Raw genomic sequence first — 18448 nt, forward strand, 5'->3', positions numbered from 1 at the left:
ATATAAACACTTGCTATTGAAATTTCTGTAACCACTGTCATGCAACTGAGAAAGAGATTAAATGCTGATGCATACCTTATTAAGAGGTTCAGGCTTAGGGCGGAGTCTTATATGATTATTGGCAAGCAGCAAAATCAAGTGCTCCCTCATGTTCCTGACATTGTCTCTCTGCAGTGAACAATGTAAACCAAATATACGCATTATTTTCAGAAGACCATTTAGTTATTCAACCATAAGCATCTTTCTGGTGCATGTCTATGTGGAGGGAAAGTGTTTCAAAACATGCCTGGAATCCAAACATGGCTCTTAACCAATCCAGAAGGTCCAAGTCTCCATGTTTTTGCCTATGTGGCTCAAATGCTGCAGGCCAGTTCAAGCCACGAGTGTTCCATAATGCAGCCACGGCAGCCTTAACCTGTATTGAAGTAAAGCTCAAGTAGTATCCAAAACAAGACACCAACAAATAAGATTGTGGAATGACAGTACAGCATATCAATACATGATCAGTGGCAAGGCGAAGCTACAGCTAGTTCAGAGGGGGTTATTTCACTGAACTTTGAATCGATTAGCAAACAAAAACTCTAATAAAAAAACATGTAGTTTTTTACGCATATGTCCCACTAAATTTGAATAAAAACCTAAGAGAAAATGGTCAACAAGTAAATTTCAACTGTATTTTACTAAAGAATAAGTCAAATATATGGGTCCAATTCCAATACTTATATATGTATTTTAAAGTTTTCAATTTATATTGTTGGTGACAATCCATTTGCAAAGTCTACATAACCTTTATTTTACAATGAAAAAATTTCTCCTCATAGAAAAGATCCTTTTAATGCAGTAGTTAACTTAAGCAGTAAGTTTTTTTAATGGTTGTACAAGTTATTAGAATAAAATGGTTGTACAAGTTATTAGAATAAAATGGTTGTACAAGTTATTAGAATAAATCCTATCTTCATCAAAGGGGTTTTAAAAAAAAATGAGAGCAACCTAATTGTTGTCTCTGGCCAGTTAACATAAAATCATATTTCATTTTATATGACCAAAAAAAAAGGAAATTTATAAAAGAACTGTAGAACAGTGTTATTCAATTATTCTCAAATTCTTCCCAACGAAATGAGATAATATATTTGATTTTTATATGTTTTAAATGTTTGAAATTTTGTGTCAATTTCTTAATGATTTAATGTGTGCATCTCTTTTTACATTGTGCTAAACATGACCCCACTGACAAAACTTTTTAGCTCCGCCACTGACCAGTGGAATGATCAATGATATTATGTATTACCTCCTCAAGCTGCATGATAGACTGTGAAGCCCCAGCAGCATCCAAAGGAAGAATGTTGTAGGGAGTATAGATTTCCTTCTTTTCTTGGACATCTTTAGCTGCTGCAATAATCTGCCACGGAAATATCATTATAAATACATTTTTATGCCATCCAATTGACAATATTACAATAAAAAATAATCAGCGGTTTCACTAGAATCTTTAAGGAATTACTACATATAAGACTAACCTCTGGAGCAACTTCTTCAACTTTCTCAGTTTTATTAACGGCACAGAGCACTTCAAAAAGCACTCCAGCTGTTTGGTAAGCTTTGCCAAGTTGAGCTCTGTCAACAAATTGGAAAAAAAATTAGTTGACATACAAGAAGCAAGTGTCGTGGGAACCCATTTTTGTTCATACTTATAACAGAACTATTATGATAATACCTGTCTGCCTGGTCACCCTGGTCCAGTGCTCTAACATAGTGTTCATAGTATTGCTGATAATAGCTCTCAATTTCCCGTGCATCAGTCTTTTTAACCCTAGAGGCAAGACTGGATGCATTGTCCTGAGTCCAACATATTTCGCATTAATTCACCAAAAGCTAAAAACATTTATGCCGCCAACTTATGCCAATAGCTGCGAGATTGAAAGTGATCGTAGCAAAGATTTTGAAATATTCGGGGTAAAAAACAAGGAAAGCAGAACAGCCCAGCTTAACGGTTGTTATCATGTCATCCCCAAAGAAAGGAGGAAAAGAAAAACATGGGCAAAACGGCAACAGAACTCTCAGCTTAAGAAACAAAAGCAATTGAATATGCTATGAACTTTGGATTATCCAAAACCCAAATTGTATATGGCGTTTATAAAAAGCAAAAGAGCCATCTACATAAACAAGAACAAAAACAGATGCATGCAAACAGAATCAATCAGTGACGATGATTTGGTAGAGATAACTGGAAGGATAAGATAGTTCTAGAAAATTAAACCAGAAGAGCTCACCCTCCGTTCTATTATTCAACTAATTTTTTTTTTAATTGGATCCAGCATTTTACAGTAGAGAATAAAGCCCCATCACTAAGGGACTGGAACAAGTAGGATTTCGCTACCGCTAACTGGAATAATTAGAGAGGAATTTAAATGCTCTTGTTTGTTCGTAATTCTCTCGTAGTAGTTATTTCTATTTTCTAAACATCTAATTGACACGCCACGTAACATGTCATACAAAGATCGTAAACAAAAGCCTTGAGCATTTCGAATCCCTTCTCACAATTCCAAAAAAAAAAAAACCTTGGGGAATTGCAATTCCCTTGAAAAAAGATCCAAGTGCCACTCGTGAATATTACTTGGATTATGTTTTTACTAGTAAAATTGAAAATCGAGAAGAAAACAAAAGCCCTCCATTTTATTTCTCTTAACTCCTCAAAAATATTTTATATACTCCACATGCACCTTTTCTTTTATTTTTAGTTATCCAAACAAAATTATAAATTTTTTCATTGTCTTTAGGAAGTTCCTAGTTCAGTATTTCCATTTTAAACTATGTGTTAGATAGGAATAGACCATAGAAAAAAAAAAGAAAGGACATAGACGGAGAAGGAAACGGTAACGGGCAAAATATATTTTCAAATATTTGATAAGAGTAAAATAGAAAGAATGAAGGAAAAAGGAATAATTTTTTATTTAATTACACTCTATAATTCAATCTTCTTATCTCTTTTTTTAAAAAATTAATCTTTGAGTAATTAAAGAAAATGTTTAAAAAAAACCTTCCTTTAGTCAAAATTGATTAATAAGTTATTTACAATGTTGCCTTTCCAAAAAAAAAAAGTTATTTACAAGGTTACTCTCAACAGTTGTTTTCTATTTTATTTTTCCTTTTTTATATACCAGACAAAAACGGAAACATTTCCCTGTTTCAATCATTTATCCTTGTATGCCTCTCTCGTTTTTTTTTTTATCAAACACCGTGTTGGGAGAAAAAACCACAAACATTCCCGCTATATTTACATTAGCAAAAGATTTCACCAACGCCAGGGACATAGTAGCTGCCCAAAAGGCGTATGTAGCCAAAAATAGTAAACAAACCAAACCAAACCAAAGATTTGACAAATTCATCAGCAGATATACCAGAGCTCATAAGTGATTGAGCACATCATATAATCGTTCTCTGATTTTTTTCTTTCTTTTTTGGTAATTCATTTGTTTTAAAGATTCTTTCCTTTTTTTGTCCTAAACAAAATAGAATCAAGAAAAATGTGATTAAAATTTGTGTAGTTTATCAAATTTACCCTCTCTAATCTTTGCAGCAAACCAGTCTTGAACTGCCTCACTCCACGTCCGCTGGAGCTCGGATCCAACCTATGTGCTTTCTCAAAAGCATAGAAACGACCTGTTTTTTTTCCAATAAAATCAAAATCAGATAAAAATAACTTTAATTAAAAAACTAAAAACACAAAAAAAAAAAGGAAGAGAAACTTAATGGACGTACAGAGATAGGAGACACGGGGACGTTCAGGTTCGATCTCTTTGGCAATGCGGAGAATGGGAGCGATGGAACTAAGTGAGGAAGGTACGACCTCGTTGTCGAACACCTCCGTTGAGAACGTTGTGGTGGCTGCGCTTCTCGACGGCCGCTTCGTCAGCCCTTGCGGGCCCGTTTCGCTATTGGTCATTACTGAGTTAAACACGTTATTTAGGAAGAAGCTTTTCTCAGCTCTCTACTACTCGAAGCCCTATAAGAAACAAAAAAGAAAGATATATGAAGCACATTGCATTATAAAAATTTTGAAAGAAAGTTAAATCCAGTAAAACGATCAGTTTGAAGGCCGTTTGGTAGGTCAGAAAGTGGAGGAAAATAGGAGAAAAACACGTACAGTGTTCATGCGCAAAGGCAAACAATATCATTTTATATATAAAAAAATAAAAGTACGATGAGTTTTGACTCAAATTACTCATTAAGAATAAAAATGTAGCTTAAAAACTCCATTTGGAAGCTAATAAAAAGAAGGAAAATAAACGGAAAACTCTCTACGTACGTTCATCTCCATTCCTTTTCCTCGCCAACCAAACAGAGCAATCAAAAAGATAAAATTCATAACTTAATCAATAAAAGAAAGTTGAATCTTACGTTTAATCCAAAAAGAATACAAAACAACGGGAAAAGAGAGAGAGAGAGAGAGAGAGCTGCCTTAAAAGCTGCTTTACCTGATAAACAAATTTATGGGAAAAAAGGAAAGAAAGAAGAGGATTGTGGAGAGAGAGAGTTTTGTTAGTTGGATGTAAGGAGAGAGAAAAGGATGAGACTATGAGAGGAGCTGGCGCTGGAACGAGAAGGTGAATCCGCGTCCCGTACTATTAGGGACACGTGACGAACAAGTAGAGGTCAGTGCAGCGATTTTGGTGGCGAAGGTTTTTTTTTTTTTTTTTTGCATTTGTGTGTTTTGTTGGAGCGATTCTTCATGGGCTAAAATTGACCGATGATTGGAGCTCCGTTTTCTTCTTCGTTTCTCTGTGTCTCGTGGTTCGTTAATCGTTTCTTTTGTTTGTTTGGGTAATTCGTTGGTGAAAAGGTCATTTTATTTTCAACAACTCTGACGTATAACCGTCCGATTGTCGTGCTCTGGATGGGGGTCTTCCTCTGACGTGGCACGATCTAGTAGGGCCTGTCAGAATTAGCTGGACCCATCTCATCAAGGTAGATCCTGTGGGGTCAGAGAAAGTTGCACAACTGATTCCAAAATTTCCAATTGGAAAAGAAAAGAAAAAGGAGTTGGCAAACTGTGTTTTTGCATTTCCGGGGAAATCTTTTTCTATTTCCTGCAAAAATAAAATTCATTTTTCAATTGAGTTGTGAGAGCATAAATGGAAACCAATACTTCTAAACATATTATCCCTCTGTATTCTATTTTTGAAAAATTTTCCTAACCAATTATAAATGTTTTCAACACTAAAGACAAAACAAAAGTTTTCCCATATAATTATTATGCTATAAAATTCTTCAGAAATCAGCTACGCCAGAGGGAAGTATGCTCATGTTCTAAAAGAAGCTTTTTAAGCTTCATGCCTTTGCTTACAAATATTACTCATGTCTCTCTTTACAATCATATTTTTCTCCTTCTAGTTGCATTCATCGTGTATGTAGCTACACCACTACTTGAGCCTCACATGATAATCCCTGCTAAGCCTCACCCTTCTTTTTCAAAAAGTTTAAAATTTGTAGTTTTATTATAATTTTATTAATTTTATTCTTAAACATATATATATGTCTTTAAAAACTAATTTTATTATTTATTTATTATATAAATAAATTACTACATCAGTTATTAATTTCATATATATTATATTTTAATAAATATTTTATTTATTTATGATATATACATATGATGTGATACTATATTATTTGATAACATTATATGAATTCTATGGTAATAATTGATGAACTATTCAATAGAGAGTTATAGTTTTTTAGTTCTTTATTTGTTAAAATTGTTTTAAGTTAAATGTCATAAACTATTTAAAGCATATAATTGCTATTTCTCTATTAAAAGAAAATGATAGAATGTTTTAACTCCACTACTGGAATAGTGACCTGAAAGCAAATCAAGTGGCTGTAGCGTGTGAAAAAATTTCACACAAGCGAACTCACCGTTTCATTGTAAACTTCCTCATACCTTCTTGCACGTAGCACCAAAAAAAATGATAGATTTTTTAAATATTAATAGAAAAAAAAGGGTGAAATACTCACAAAGTCTTTATACTTATACATTTTGTTCAATTTAATCTCTATATCCAAAATTAAAACAATTTAATCTTTTGATATTAAAAATTATTTCAATTTAGTTTCTCTCGTAATAATATTCAATTTTACCGTTTAAAGAGATAACGTGCTAACATGACACCAATATGATGGCGTGCAATACCACATGATATCGACGTGATGACGTGGTAATGCTACGTGGCACTGATATGATGATATGGCACTGACTGGCATGCTGACGTGTCGATGTCACGGGATAGATAAATAAAAAATTAAAAAAATCTGTGTCATGTAATAAATACTAAATTGAACAAAAATTTATAATACAAATACTAGATTAAATAAAATTAAGGTGTTAAGGGATTAAATTAAAAAATATATTTGAAAATGTAAATCTTTAAGTAGATAATACATGTACTTGTTAATAAGCCAAATGTCTAAGTGTAAAAGATTTTTTTTTGTTAAAGAATATATATAATATTTTATCATTTGATTATTTGATTCTAAAATATGTGTATTAATTTATCTTTTTTACAAAAATTAAGTTTGAATTCTCCTTATATAAAAAAATTTTGAAAAAAAAATCATACTTAAAGTCAGATTTGAATGAATAAACTTGTATTTTGNCAACTGTACGCACATTGACAAAATAGATTGATTTATTTACAACTTTTATAATTTATAAATAGTCATTCTTTTAGAATTATTCAACTCTTACATAATTTACCTTTTATTTAAATTTACTCAAAATTTCTTATAAAACGATTTTATTTAAGTTAAAAACCACAATCAAATTTTACTAAATTTAAATTTATGTTATTAATTTGAATCTATAAAAAAATTATAAATACAAAATAAAATGATACAATATTTACAATTATATTTAACTTTATCAATTATATATGCAGTCTTTAATCTAAAAAATTTCAACATAAAAAAAAAGCTAAATACCCAAATAAGCCCCTAAACTATATCAAAAAAATCAATTCAGTCCTTATCTTTTTATTACATTCAAATAAGCCCCTAAACTTTTGTTTCATGTCAAATAAGCTCCTCTCCCTAATTGTTAACTAACTTCCATTAGTTAATAGTACATGTGACACTTTTATACCATGTCATCTGCCATGTGACATATGATGTGGCATTAAATATTGTTGATTATGATTGAATAAATAGGCAAAAAAGTAAGCACACAAATCCTAATAAATAATATTTAATGCCATGTCATCTATTACGTGGCAGATGATATGGTATAAAAGTGCCACATGTATCATTGACTAATGGAAGTTAGTTAATGGTTAGGAAAAATAATTTATTTGACTCGAAATAAAAGTTGAAGGTCTTATTTGAACAAAATAAAAGAATAAAGGCTGAATTGATTTTTTTGACATAGTTCAGGGGCTTATTTGAATATTTAACCTAAAAAATATATAACCTGAAATATTAAGCAAAATAAAGTATAAAAAATAAATAAAAAATTAAAAGGATGGAGTCAAATTTTATGGGTGTAATAAAAGATCTATCATGTCCAAATTAAGTAAGTTAGACCAAGAAATTATTTTTATAATCATCATTAACTCTATATCTCTTTTGTTTTTATTTTTTTAAAAGAAAAAAAAAAAAAAAAAAAAGAATGAGGTTCAAATATACACAAATGCGAGCTGTTTGATCCTTAAAGTAAAAGAATTAAAAAAAATCCAAATCATAATATAGATATGTAAATATGTCATCATTGCTCTAATTTCATAACAATTAATGGAAGAATTAAACTTCAAACTAGAAAAACATAAAACTATTAAGAAGACTAAGTGGTGGCTAAAGAGAAGATTAGCGGAGAAGAAGACTAAAGGATGGCCAAAGAGAAGAGTAGTTACTATATATTTATAATTATGAAAACCTTAATTCTAAGCATTTTTAGGATTTGTGTAAATAATAATGTTATCTTTCTATAAGTATATATCTAAGATAAAATATTAGAATTTTTTTTTATGAAAATAAAATTCAAACTTAATTTTTACAAAATAAATAAATTAATATTCTTATCATGAAATCAAATTATCAAGTAAGAAAATATATTTATATATTTCTTAATATTATAAATCTTATACATTTAAATATTTAGTATATTAATAAGTATATGTATCAACTATTTAAATATTTATATTTTAAATATTTTTTCAATTTAATTCTTAAACATTTCAATTTTATTCAATTTAATCATTGTATTATCAATTTTTATTTAATTTAATCCTTATAACGTGGTATAATTTTTTGTCACATTATTGTCACGTAGTATTGTTATGCCATCATGTCGGTGTTACGTCACCAAAATATGTCACGTCAATGACTTATCAATGTTGATGTTATTTTTTTTAATGGTAAAATTTGATGTTGTTAGAAGAAGGAACTAAATTGAAACAATTTTTAAAATCAATAGATTATGTTACTTTGATTTTGAGTACAACAATTAAATTAAACAAAATATATAAGGTAGTGTTGGTATGAGAGAAGTGGGAGTACATTTTTGTAATGTATCTAATTAAATTATATTACAATGTTTTTTTTGCAACAGACCATTGTAATGTAAGATTGCTATGCAATCATACTACAGTCAATGGATCTAATGTGATTACAGTCCAAAATTAATGCAATTACATTACTTTACACTTTGCAATATTATCAAAGATATTTTTACTTTTTAACTTTATTATTTTGTTAAAAATATTTTATAATGTTATAATTAAAATCAAAAATATAATATATGAGTTAGAAAATAAAATAAAATGTGAGAAATTAAAATCTATATAATATAAGTAAAAGAAATTAAAATAAAATATATAATATAAAAAATTATATTAAAGAAATAAAAATAAAATATATAAGATTATAACAAGACACAAAAATAAAATATATGACATTAAAAATATATGTAAAAGATGATATTATATAAAAATTAATAATAAAAAATATAAATATATTTAATTTATATTTAATAAATAAAACTAATTTTAAAAATTAACATTACATTTCTAACAAAATATTTATAAACTAAACACTATAATATTATTTTTTTATATTTTAATTATTATTTTATTTATATACTAAATATTATAATATTATATTTTCCATAATTACATTACCTGTAATTATTAAAAAGTAACTAACCTCACTTAAGTACCGGCTATTTTGATAAAAATGAAAAACGTAGCGGTTCGGACCACCATTTAGGGTTTTAGGCTATATAACAAAACCTTTCGGCTCTCCGCATTCTGTTTTCGTGAATTTTTTTTCTTCTTTCAGTAATCAGTTTCACCTTGTATGTATCATATCTTCTGTTACCTATTTTTTTCAACTCAGCTTTTTACGTTCTAATGCTTTTCTTTTTCTCTTTCTGTTAAACAAAATTTAGATAAGAAGGCAACCTTCAAGAATGATATCAGCAATTGCATGGGTGCCAAAAGGGGCGTCAAAGCCTGAACCAGAAGTGGCTGAGTTACCTTCCAAAGAAGAAATTGAAGAACTGATTAAGACCGGTGCTTTGGAGAGAAGGTACTCTTTTCATATTTACCTTTTTTTTTTTGGTTTATGTTTATGTTTATTATTTACATGATAAGATAATTATTTAATTTGGCTATCTCCTTGTTGTTTCAAATTAAAAAAAAAAAACAGAAGATACTGGAAATGGGAAAAGTAATCACTGTTTGTTGGGTATTTTGTTTGAGTTTTTCCAATAAAAGAAAAAAAGGACTTTTTCGAGATAAGCATAATTTATTTGTTTAATAATTGATGCAATAAGAATTAAGAAATTAACATTTGGTTTTATTTGCATCCAAGTATTTTTAGGCTCTATTTGGTTGTTAACTTTGTTGCTTGCCTTTTTGCTCTTAGTTTTTGGTTGTTCAACAGGTGCTAAAGATAAAAACATATGATTAAAAATGTAACACATATTCAAGCATAATTGTTCTAGTATATAAATGTAAATTCATGTTTTTTCTTATTTCACAAAATTGCTGTTCTCTTATAAGTTTTAATTGTTTCAAAATGTTATTTGAATTTCTATACAAATACACTTTTTACTTTCTACTTTTGGAAGCAAAAAGCAAGTAGCGAAATTAACAACGAAATGGAGCTTCAGTTGAATGGAGTCCTTTTATGGGTATATATTTAGTCAAGTAGTATGACATTAAGGTGCTTTTGGGATATATGAGAAAGAAACTAACCATTTTCAGATACCAAAAGTGAGTTCACTGGCATAAAGGAATTGGATTCATGCTGCCTTTTTAATGGTCTTGTTTCATACAGTGAAGATAATGGTAGTGAGGATGAAGATCAAGATATGGATGCTGATGCTGAGAAGCAAACCGGTGAAGTTGCCCAAGCACTTGCTGTGGCAGACGCCCTTGGAAAAACTTCCAATAACAAGTCAGGGGCACAATTAGAAGATCTTACAGATGGGTTGAAAGAGCTTGACATGGAAAATTATGACGAAGAGGATGATGGTATCTCTGCTTGAATGATTTACTGGTTTTATTTGCTTCTTCCATTTATTTTGTTGTTTTCAGGAATAGATGACTTGTGGTTGATCTTGAAACATTTCAAATTTGTAGATTTTGATATTAATTATGACTGGCTGTGCGTTGCTATTTGTTTGATGTTTGATATATATCTAATGAAGCATCTACTCATTGTTGATGTCAGGTATTGAGCTATTTAGCAAGGGCCTTGGTGACCTTTATTATCCAAGCAATGACATAGATCCATATTTAAAGGATCAGGATGTAAGAATGAGAACTTCCATATTATATGGCCTGGTTTTCATAACTTGTTTAGCTTCTGACACTAGGAAAATTTTTAGGATGATGATTCAGAAGAGATTGAGGACATGACCATTAGACCCATGGATGCTGTCGTGGTTTGTGCACGCAATGAAGATGATGTCAGCCATCTTGAGGCATGTTACCTTTTCTCTCTCTCTCAAAAACTCAGACATGAACACCATGGACATTCATTGTGCACTATTTCTATGCAAGCAGGTTTGGATATATGAGGATTCAGACGATGGTGATTCAAACATGTATGTTCACCATGATATCATCATTTCAGCATTTCCCCTTTGCACTGCATGGCTTGACTTCCCACTTAAAGGGGGAGAAAAAGGTTCGACACTTGTGTTCGTATTTTCGTTGAAAGTTTTTGTGGGTGTCTTTGTCTATGTGTGTCTTTGTGTGCAAGTGTGTTTCGAAGAAGTAATTCATTTTCAGTCTTGTTCTGGTGAATTTATACATCCTAATTTCCTAAGGCTTTAGATTAAGTGGGCATGGTTGGATGTTGTTGTTTGTTTTTGGAATCTTAGACAGTGGAAAAATCATGCAGCTATATGTTTTCACTTTCAGCAGATGCTAGTTCACATTTGTCCACTTGCTCTTCCTTTTAATTGCAGGGAATTTTGTGGCTGTTGGTTCAATGGAGCCGTCGATCGAAATATGGGACCTTGACATTGTATGTAATTGGAGATGTTAGTCTTTCTTAGGCCATGGGTATGAAGTTAATGAATGACAAGTTTAGTCAAAATCCCATATTGTATTTTACTTTTCTCAGATCGATGAAGTGCAACCATGTGTGGTATTAGGTGGTGCAGTGGAGAAAAAGACAAAAAAAGGAAAAAAGGTTCACTACTGAATTTCTTCCAGACTTAATGCCCTTAAAACTTTCAAATTTGTTCAGCTGTTTCTTTTGTAAAAATAGTTCGTAAGTTTATAGTGGAAGCACTATTTTCTTGTTTTCTTTTCATGAATGTTGCTTTTTCTACTCCTGGATACCTATATGCATGTTGGCAATGGTAACACTTGCAACGTGATAAAGCACAACTCTGTGGTTCATCTCTAAGTGTCTACTGTATTTTAGTTGAAATTTGTTGTGTGAATTAAACTGTCATTTTGAGTTGTACATTTTATCACGTGTTTTTCTCATAAATATGACCTTATTTTGGCAGTCTGTCCCTTTTTGACACTTTCACCAAATAAATATCATTTTAGGTATCTAGGTGAATGCTATCAGGGAATAGAATGGAGTGTTGCATAGAAGAGTATCCCTTTGTTGGATGTATTATCTGTAGATAGTAAATATGGCTCCAATTTGTCATTCAAGTACATGTTCCTGTAGGAACAATACATATGTGGTAGTAGAGTTTCTCTTGGCAATGCACATGTCAAGGGTAGTATTATTTTGTCTTCTTTTAATAGGGAAAAGAAAAAGGAAAAAAAAGGTGGTTGTGCCATGACGGTGTGCATATGAAAGAATGTTTTTAGATAGTAAGCTTAAATCTTTTGTTGCCAGTACAATTAAGAATACAGGGCCCTGTAATCATGAGCTAGCTAGTTCGGTTTTTTTAACTCTTGTGGTCTCTGAATTCAATGTCCTATGCATAGAGGAATAACATCAAGTTATTAGTCTATTATGAACTTACTCGTTAAACTCTACTGCCATGCCATTACCATGGGGAGGTCCTGTAAAATTAGAAAAATAGCTCAGCACTGAGACCTTAGAAAGCTTAAGACCTGATTACCTTTTTCATAAAAATTGGTGTGGGTCCTTTTGTTCTTTGTATGCTGCTTAGTATTTTTCGCAGGTCTATTTCGTTTGATTTGGAAGAAAATTTGACTTGAACTTAAATGATATTTATGCCATATTTCATATATATATATGTTTCGTGATTATTGGTCTTTTAGGACATTAGGCACTAGTTTTCATCACTTCTCTCTCATAAATCTGTTAAAAATATTCATACCAGTAACTTTTAATAATCATTCCAGTTAATTAATTATTTATTCATTTTCATGCCTTGCTTTGTGTTAGAAATCACAATACAAGGAGGGCAGTCATACTGGTCCCGTTCTTGGTCTTGCTTGGAACAAGGAGTACAGGTTATTTAATCTTCCAGGTTTTGCCTGTTCTTGCTTTATTGGAAATTTATGAGGAATTTAGCTCTTCTTATACTTTGTTTTGAAAAAAAAAAACAGCAATATCCTTGCCAGTGCAAGTGCGGACAAACAAGTTAAGATTTGGGATATGGCTGCTGGAAAATGCAGCATAACCATGGAGCATCATGAGGACAAGGTAAGAATTTAGTTTTGCTAGCGCCATACAAGTTGTCTTCTATTTTTTATTCATTCCTCTGTCTTTTCCTATCGCTGAGTATTTTGCTATGTCTGTCTGTGTGTATATAGACTGATAAAAATCTAGTGAGCATAAGAAGCATTGAGATGATGTAGTCCTCATGTGTGGCACTTGCCAATTTTTCATTTTCATTGTAAAGCATGAATGGATATTAAGGCAAAAGATGGTTGGAACTGTGCAAGTGGTTAATTTGTAAAACCTGTTTATTTTTATGTTTTGAGTACACAATTTATGCTTTGATCCTTTAGTTTGTTATATTGGATGACAATTATATATGAAAACCACCACTGTAGTTTTGCCTTCTATAGCAATCTCATTACTTTAATCAATGTTGAATTTTGTTATTAATTGTTGCTATAAATTCAAAATTTCTTCTTTGTAAACGTTACAGGTTCAAGCAGTTGCTTGGAATCACCACTCGCCACAAGTTCTTCTTAGTGGGTCTTTTGATCGTTCGGTTGTCATGGTAATTAAATTATTTACTTTGCTTAAAATTTGTGCATGCTTTCTGCTGTTCTGCTGAAGTAATTTGTGTTTTTTTTTTTTTCTCCTTTAATTGCTTTCAAGATATTGAGACTTATATTGTTACCATGTTATACATTGCAGAAGGATGGGAGAGTACCATCTCATTCTGGTTTAAAGTGGTCAGTCACTTCTGAGGTTGAATGCTTGGCATGGGATCCACACACTGAGTACTCATTTGTGGTGTGTGCTTCAACCTTTTACCTAGGGCTAATGCCTTAGAGATGCTGCTGCATTTATTTGATTTCTTTCATTTAAAAACAGAGAGAAAGCCTATCTTTGCTAATTGGATGCATATTAAGATATTTTTAGTTTTAATCAGGTGAGTCTTGAAGATGGTACAGTCAGAGGTTATGATATTCGAGCTGCCAAATCCAATCCATCTTCTGAGTTGAAACCAAGTTTTACTCTCCATGCACATGACAAGGCTGCTTGCACCCTTTCATATAATCCTAAAGCACCAAATGTACAAATTTGTCTCTTCCTAATTCCTTGGTCAGGTTATTTGTTTCCTATGCATGACACTTTCTTTTCTTTTCTCTTTTTTTTACAGCTGCTTGCAACTGGATCCATGGATAAAATGGTAAATTAAAGTTGTCTTTTAGTACTGTCATGTAATGTGGAAAGATATGAATAGTTTAGGTGGTTTCATTGATTGATCGTTCATTTACTGCAGGTAAAACTTTGGGATTTATCAAACAATCAACCTTCATGTGTTGCATCCAGAAATCCTAAAGCAGTAAGTGTGATTATGGGGAAGCATTTGAGAAGCCTTGTGTTATTTTTTGACTACTACAAAATGTATTCATTCTCACATGCTGTTGTGATGTTATTAGGGAGCTGTCTTTTCAATTTCCTTCTCAGAAGATAGTCCTTTTTTGCTGGCTATTGGAGGCTCAAAGGGAAAACTGGGAGTGAGTGGAAATGTTGCAATATTATGTTTTACTATTATTGAAATTTGGTACTATTAAATGGATGGTTATTAATAGTGTTGATTATCATGCAGGTTTGGGATACATTATCTGATGCAGGCGTCTCAGGAAAATTTGGGCACTACAGCCAGCCGAACAGACCCAAAACATAACTGGGAAGGTGAAAGTTTTTGTTGTTTCTCTGAGAGTTTGTATTTATGTGAGGAACAGTTTCCATGGGTTGCAAGATAAGTTTTCATGGTTCTGAAATTATTTTTATGTTGTTTTTGCCCCTATTTTAGGGAGTATAATATATAATTCAATCCATAGAAATTCTGTAGCTGTATTATGCATGGTTAAAAAGGTCCAGATATAGAGGAAATGAATGCTTTGCTTTGAAGTTGAAGGGAAGTCTCTAAGATGATTCGAGCTTCATTTCATAGTGTTGTTGAACAAATGACAAAACATTTTCCTTATAGCGTGAATAAAGAGGCCTGCGTGAAAGCTCTGCATATCAACGAGCTTAACCTTTGGGCTTAAGCTAGTACCAGTTGTGAAGACTTCGGTTGACTTGAAAGGTGAACAGAGTGAATCATAACCAAGGCAAAAGGTTAAAGTCTACTTAAAAATATAAACGGAGTCCATCTTTAGGAGCTATACTTGTAAATAAAGGTCAAGTTGCTTTTACAAGTTAGCTTTGATTTACTATAATAATTATAATTTTCAGGATTTCAGATTTCTATAGTTGTTTCCTTAAAGTTTTACTAACTTGTTTTCTTTGTACGTGTCAAAGACGATAAGTACTGCATCATTGCGCCAATTTCTTACTCTTTTCCGTTCAAATTCGTTTCATCCAGCGTCTGCTTATAAATTCGTTCTTCTTGCTTTCGGTCTATACTTGGAAGCCTAAATAGCAAGAGATAATGTTTTCACTGTTGAAAGAGCTGCCTTCCATCTCCACCCTCTTGTCCATCTATGCATCCGTCTCCGCCATGGCCATGCTAATTCGTACAATATGTAACGAAGTGATCCCCAAACCAATGCGAAACTACATTTCCTCTAAAGTCTTCGACTTAGCCTCACGTTGCCTTTCCTCTGATTTCACCTTCATTATTGAGGAACGTTGGCAAGCTGTTAATAACGAAACATTTCGTGCTGTCGAAGCCTATCTGCCTACCAGGATCGGCCCCTCAACGGATAGTCTCTTGATTGGGTCCAACGAACCCCTGAACCCCAGAGCACCACCCAAACAAAGCATTCCCGTCGATTGCAAGATCATCGATGAATTCCAGGGCATGCGCTTGGAATGGACCCTTCGTTCTACTGACACCAAAAAATACTTCCCCCGCGAGAAAAGATATTTCCGTTTGGCTTGCAAGAAAGGTGATAGAGATAGAGTAATGCAAAGCTACTTCCCTCAAATTGCGAGAAAAGCAGAATCCATCTTGAGGGAGCGTGAGACCCTCAACATCTATACCTACGATCAAGAATCTTCCATGTGGGAATCCACAGTTTTCAAGCACCCTGCAACCTTTGAGACTCTAGCTATGGAGCCAGAACTGAAGCAGTTGGTAAAGGAAGATCTTGACTCATTCGTTGCAAGAAAGGATTTCTTTGAGGGAGTTGGCAGGGCTTGGAAACGAGGGTACCTTCTTTACGGTCCACCAGGGACAGGGAAATCTTCATTGGTCGCTGCAATTGCAAACTACTTGAGATACAATATATACGACCTTCAAGTCCAAAGTGCTCGAAGTGACGCTGACTTGAGGCATATCCTCACATCTACCACAAACCGGTCTATTCTCCTTATTGAGGACATCGACTGTGGCACAAAAGTGTCTCGTGATCGTGCCAAGGTTCAAGATGATCAACAAGATAAGGAGGATGAGCAACCGAATCGCATTTCTTCTAGTGATCCTGGGGTAATTATATGCATGATTCCCTCCCATTGCTTTTTCAATTGTTATTCCCCTTTCCAATATTTCATTTTCTGGCCATTGCAACTTGTGACTTCTCAAATTTAAACTGTAGGAAAAATGTTATGCTTCAGACTTATGAGATTTTAACAGAAGCTTTATTTTGTCTAATAAATTTCTACATTTTGGATATATTCACATATAGATATATTGGTGATTTAAATAAAGGAACGAACCTGTAGGATTTGGGCCAGTGCCACCCTGGCCCTGCAGGATCAATCTGTGCAAAGCCTGTGGCTAATTATGTTCCAGTTTACTACTATAACTCTGTATTGGTGTTTCTGTTTTGTTCTGATCATTGCAAGTTTACTTGTCATGATTTTGTAGGTAACGCTGTCAGGATTACTCAACTTCCTTGATGGCTTATGGTCGAGCTGTGGGGATGAGAGGATCATCATCGTCACCACAAATCATAAAGAGAAGTTGGATCCAGCTCTGTTGCGCCCTGGACGAATGGATGTCCATATTCACATGGGCTATTGCACTCCTGCTGCGTTTAGAAAGCTTGCAGCCACATATCTTGGAATCAAACACCGTTCTTCCTTTGTTACCATCGAAAATCTTTTGCAAAGCACGACAGTCACTCCAGCAGAAGTAGCACAGCAGCTCATGAAACGCGACGAGCCTGAAGCTGTACTTGAGAGTTTTATTCACTTCCTTGAGGCGAAAAGGAATGAAAATGGGGAATCTGGAGCTCAAACTCAGAAACAAGATGGAAAAAATGGCTGAAGATAAACTCTTACCTTTCGTCTAATATCAATGGCCCTCCTTCTATTGGTATCCAATAATGTAAAAGTAAATTTCCGCTTCAGTCTGTGTGATTATTGAATTCCTGACGATACCTTGCTTTTGGTTCAGTTGTACCTGAAGATTTGTAATAATAATAGAATTACTTGAGAGTTGAGACATGTTAAAACAAGGATGGCCTCAGTCTAGGCCCAGCCCAAACAAAAAATGTACTTGTGTTCAAACTCCAACCAAGCTTGTGATTCTTTAAAGGTAAGCCTGCCTGCTCATCATAATTGAATTTCTTATATAAAACTCAATATATAAAAACAAATAATCCATATAAAAGTAAATAGGACATTCAAATATATATAATAATAATAATAATAAGTATAGTATATTTCATACATGGTCTCTTTACACAAGTAGCTTCAACTATATAAACAAATAAAACTCTAGTACTATATAAACAAATACTTAGATTCTGTGGTTTTAGCTATTGAAGTAAGTTGTTCACATGGTGTTTTTGCTGCTGTTTTGGTATGCTTTAACAAATAACAAAACTTAAGGATCAATTTATGCATTGAATTATAAAGGATATAGAGATTGCAATTATTAGACTGAGAATGATGATGATGATGGAAAGAGAGTGATGAAGGGATGATCAACATCATCATCATGTATGGGAATGGTGATGGGCATGTCGTGTATCATTTTTTCGTAGGTTGCAAAAGGATTAGACCCACAAACACCTTTAGAAGCCAACCTAAGAAGATAATGTGATCCCATAAACAGCTCGTTACAGTCAATCATTTGCCCATCCTCAATTGTATGAATGTGGGTCCTAACATATCCTCATGAATCACCAAGTTATTTAAAAAGGAGTTCATCTAACCCTTTTTTTTTAATTTATAGCAATCAAAATGGGGATAAAAAAGGCTGCCTGCTAGCTAACATATTGAGATTAGGCAAATACCTATTACAATCTCTTGTCCTAATCATTCCAAATATTATTATTATAATAATAATAATAATAATCTAGGACTAATTTATCATTATTGTTCTAGAATTGTGTGTCTCTAGGGCAGGGGGAGGGGGAGGGGGAGGGGG

General features: G+C 32.7%; 3 protein-coding genes across 4 annotated transcripts in view; 2 read left to right on the plus strand and 1 right to left on the minus strand.

Annotated features, from left to right (window-relative positions):
* Nucleotides 1-3968, minus strand: part of LOC18611855 (callose synthase 5) — an 18795-nt gene extending 14827 nt beyond the window's left edge. The window contains exons 1-7 of one of the 2 annotated variants that reach the window (XM_018123489.1): nucleotides 3760-3968; nucleotides 3560-3660; nucleotides 1715-1836; nucleotides 1518-1614; nucleotides 1289-1399; nucleotides 287-415; nucleotides 76-168 (exon numbers count right to left, since the gene is read on the minus strand). In XM_018123489.1, the coding sequence (XP_017978978.1) occupies nucleotides 76-168; nucleotides 287-415; nucleotides 1289-1399; nucleotides 1518-1614; nucleotides 1715-1836; nucleotides 3560-3660; nucleotides 3760-3943 (837 nt within the window). In that variant the 5' untranslated portion in view covers nucleotides 3944-3968. Of the gene's footprint in view, nucleotides 1-75; nucleotides 169-286; nucleotides 416-1288; nucleotides 1400-1517; nucleotides 1615-1714; nucleotides 1837-2558; nucleotides 2643-3559; nucleotides 3661-3759 lie in introns of those variants that run through there. The other variant, XM_018123483.1, reaches the window with a different exon arrangement.
* Nucleotides 9216-14999, plus strand: LOC18611856 (periodic tryptophan protein 1 homolog). The gene is made up of 17 exons (XM_007048323.2): nucleotides 9216-9343; nucleotides 9437-9576; nucleotides 10330-10526; nucleotides 10726-10805; nucleotides 10883-10978; nucleotides 11061-11184; nucleotides 11468-11526; nucleotides 11626-11694; nucleotides 12883-12950; nucleotides 13047-13143; nucleotides 13595-13669; nucleotides 13810-13908; nucleotides 14048-14191; nucleotides 14279-14308; nucleotides 14402-14464; nucleotides 14562-14639; nucleotides 14732-14999. The coding sequence occupies exons 2-17, from the start codon at nucleotides 9458-9460 to the stop codon at nucleotides 14807-14809; spliced, it is 1476 nt and encodes a 491-aa protein (XP_007048385.2). The 5' UTR covers nucleotides 9216-9343; nucleotides 9437-9457; the 3' UTR covers nucleotides 14810-14999.
* On the plus strand, nucleotides 15149-17589 carry LOC18611857 (AAA-ATPase At1g43910). The gene is made up of 2 exons (XM_007048324.2): nucleotides 15149-16558; nucleotides 16940-17589. The coding sequence occupies exons 1-2, from the start codon at nucleotides 15560-15562 to the stop codon at nucleotides 17339-17341; spliced, it is 1401 nt and encodes a 466-aa protein (XP_007048386.2). The 5' UTR covers nucleotides 15149-15559; the 3' UTR covers nucleotides 17342-17589.

The sequence above is a fragment of the Theobroma cacao genome, chromosome 1 (assembly GCF_000208745.1).
Source record: "Theobroma cacao cultivar B97-61/B2 chromosome 1, Criollo_cocoa_genome_V2, whole genome shotgun sequence".
Classification (NCBI taxonomy): Eukaryota; Viridiplantae; Streptophyta; class Magnoliopsida; order Malvales; family Malvaceae; genus Theobroma; species Theobroma cacao.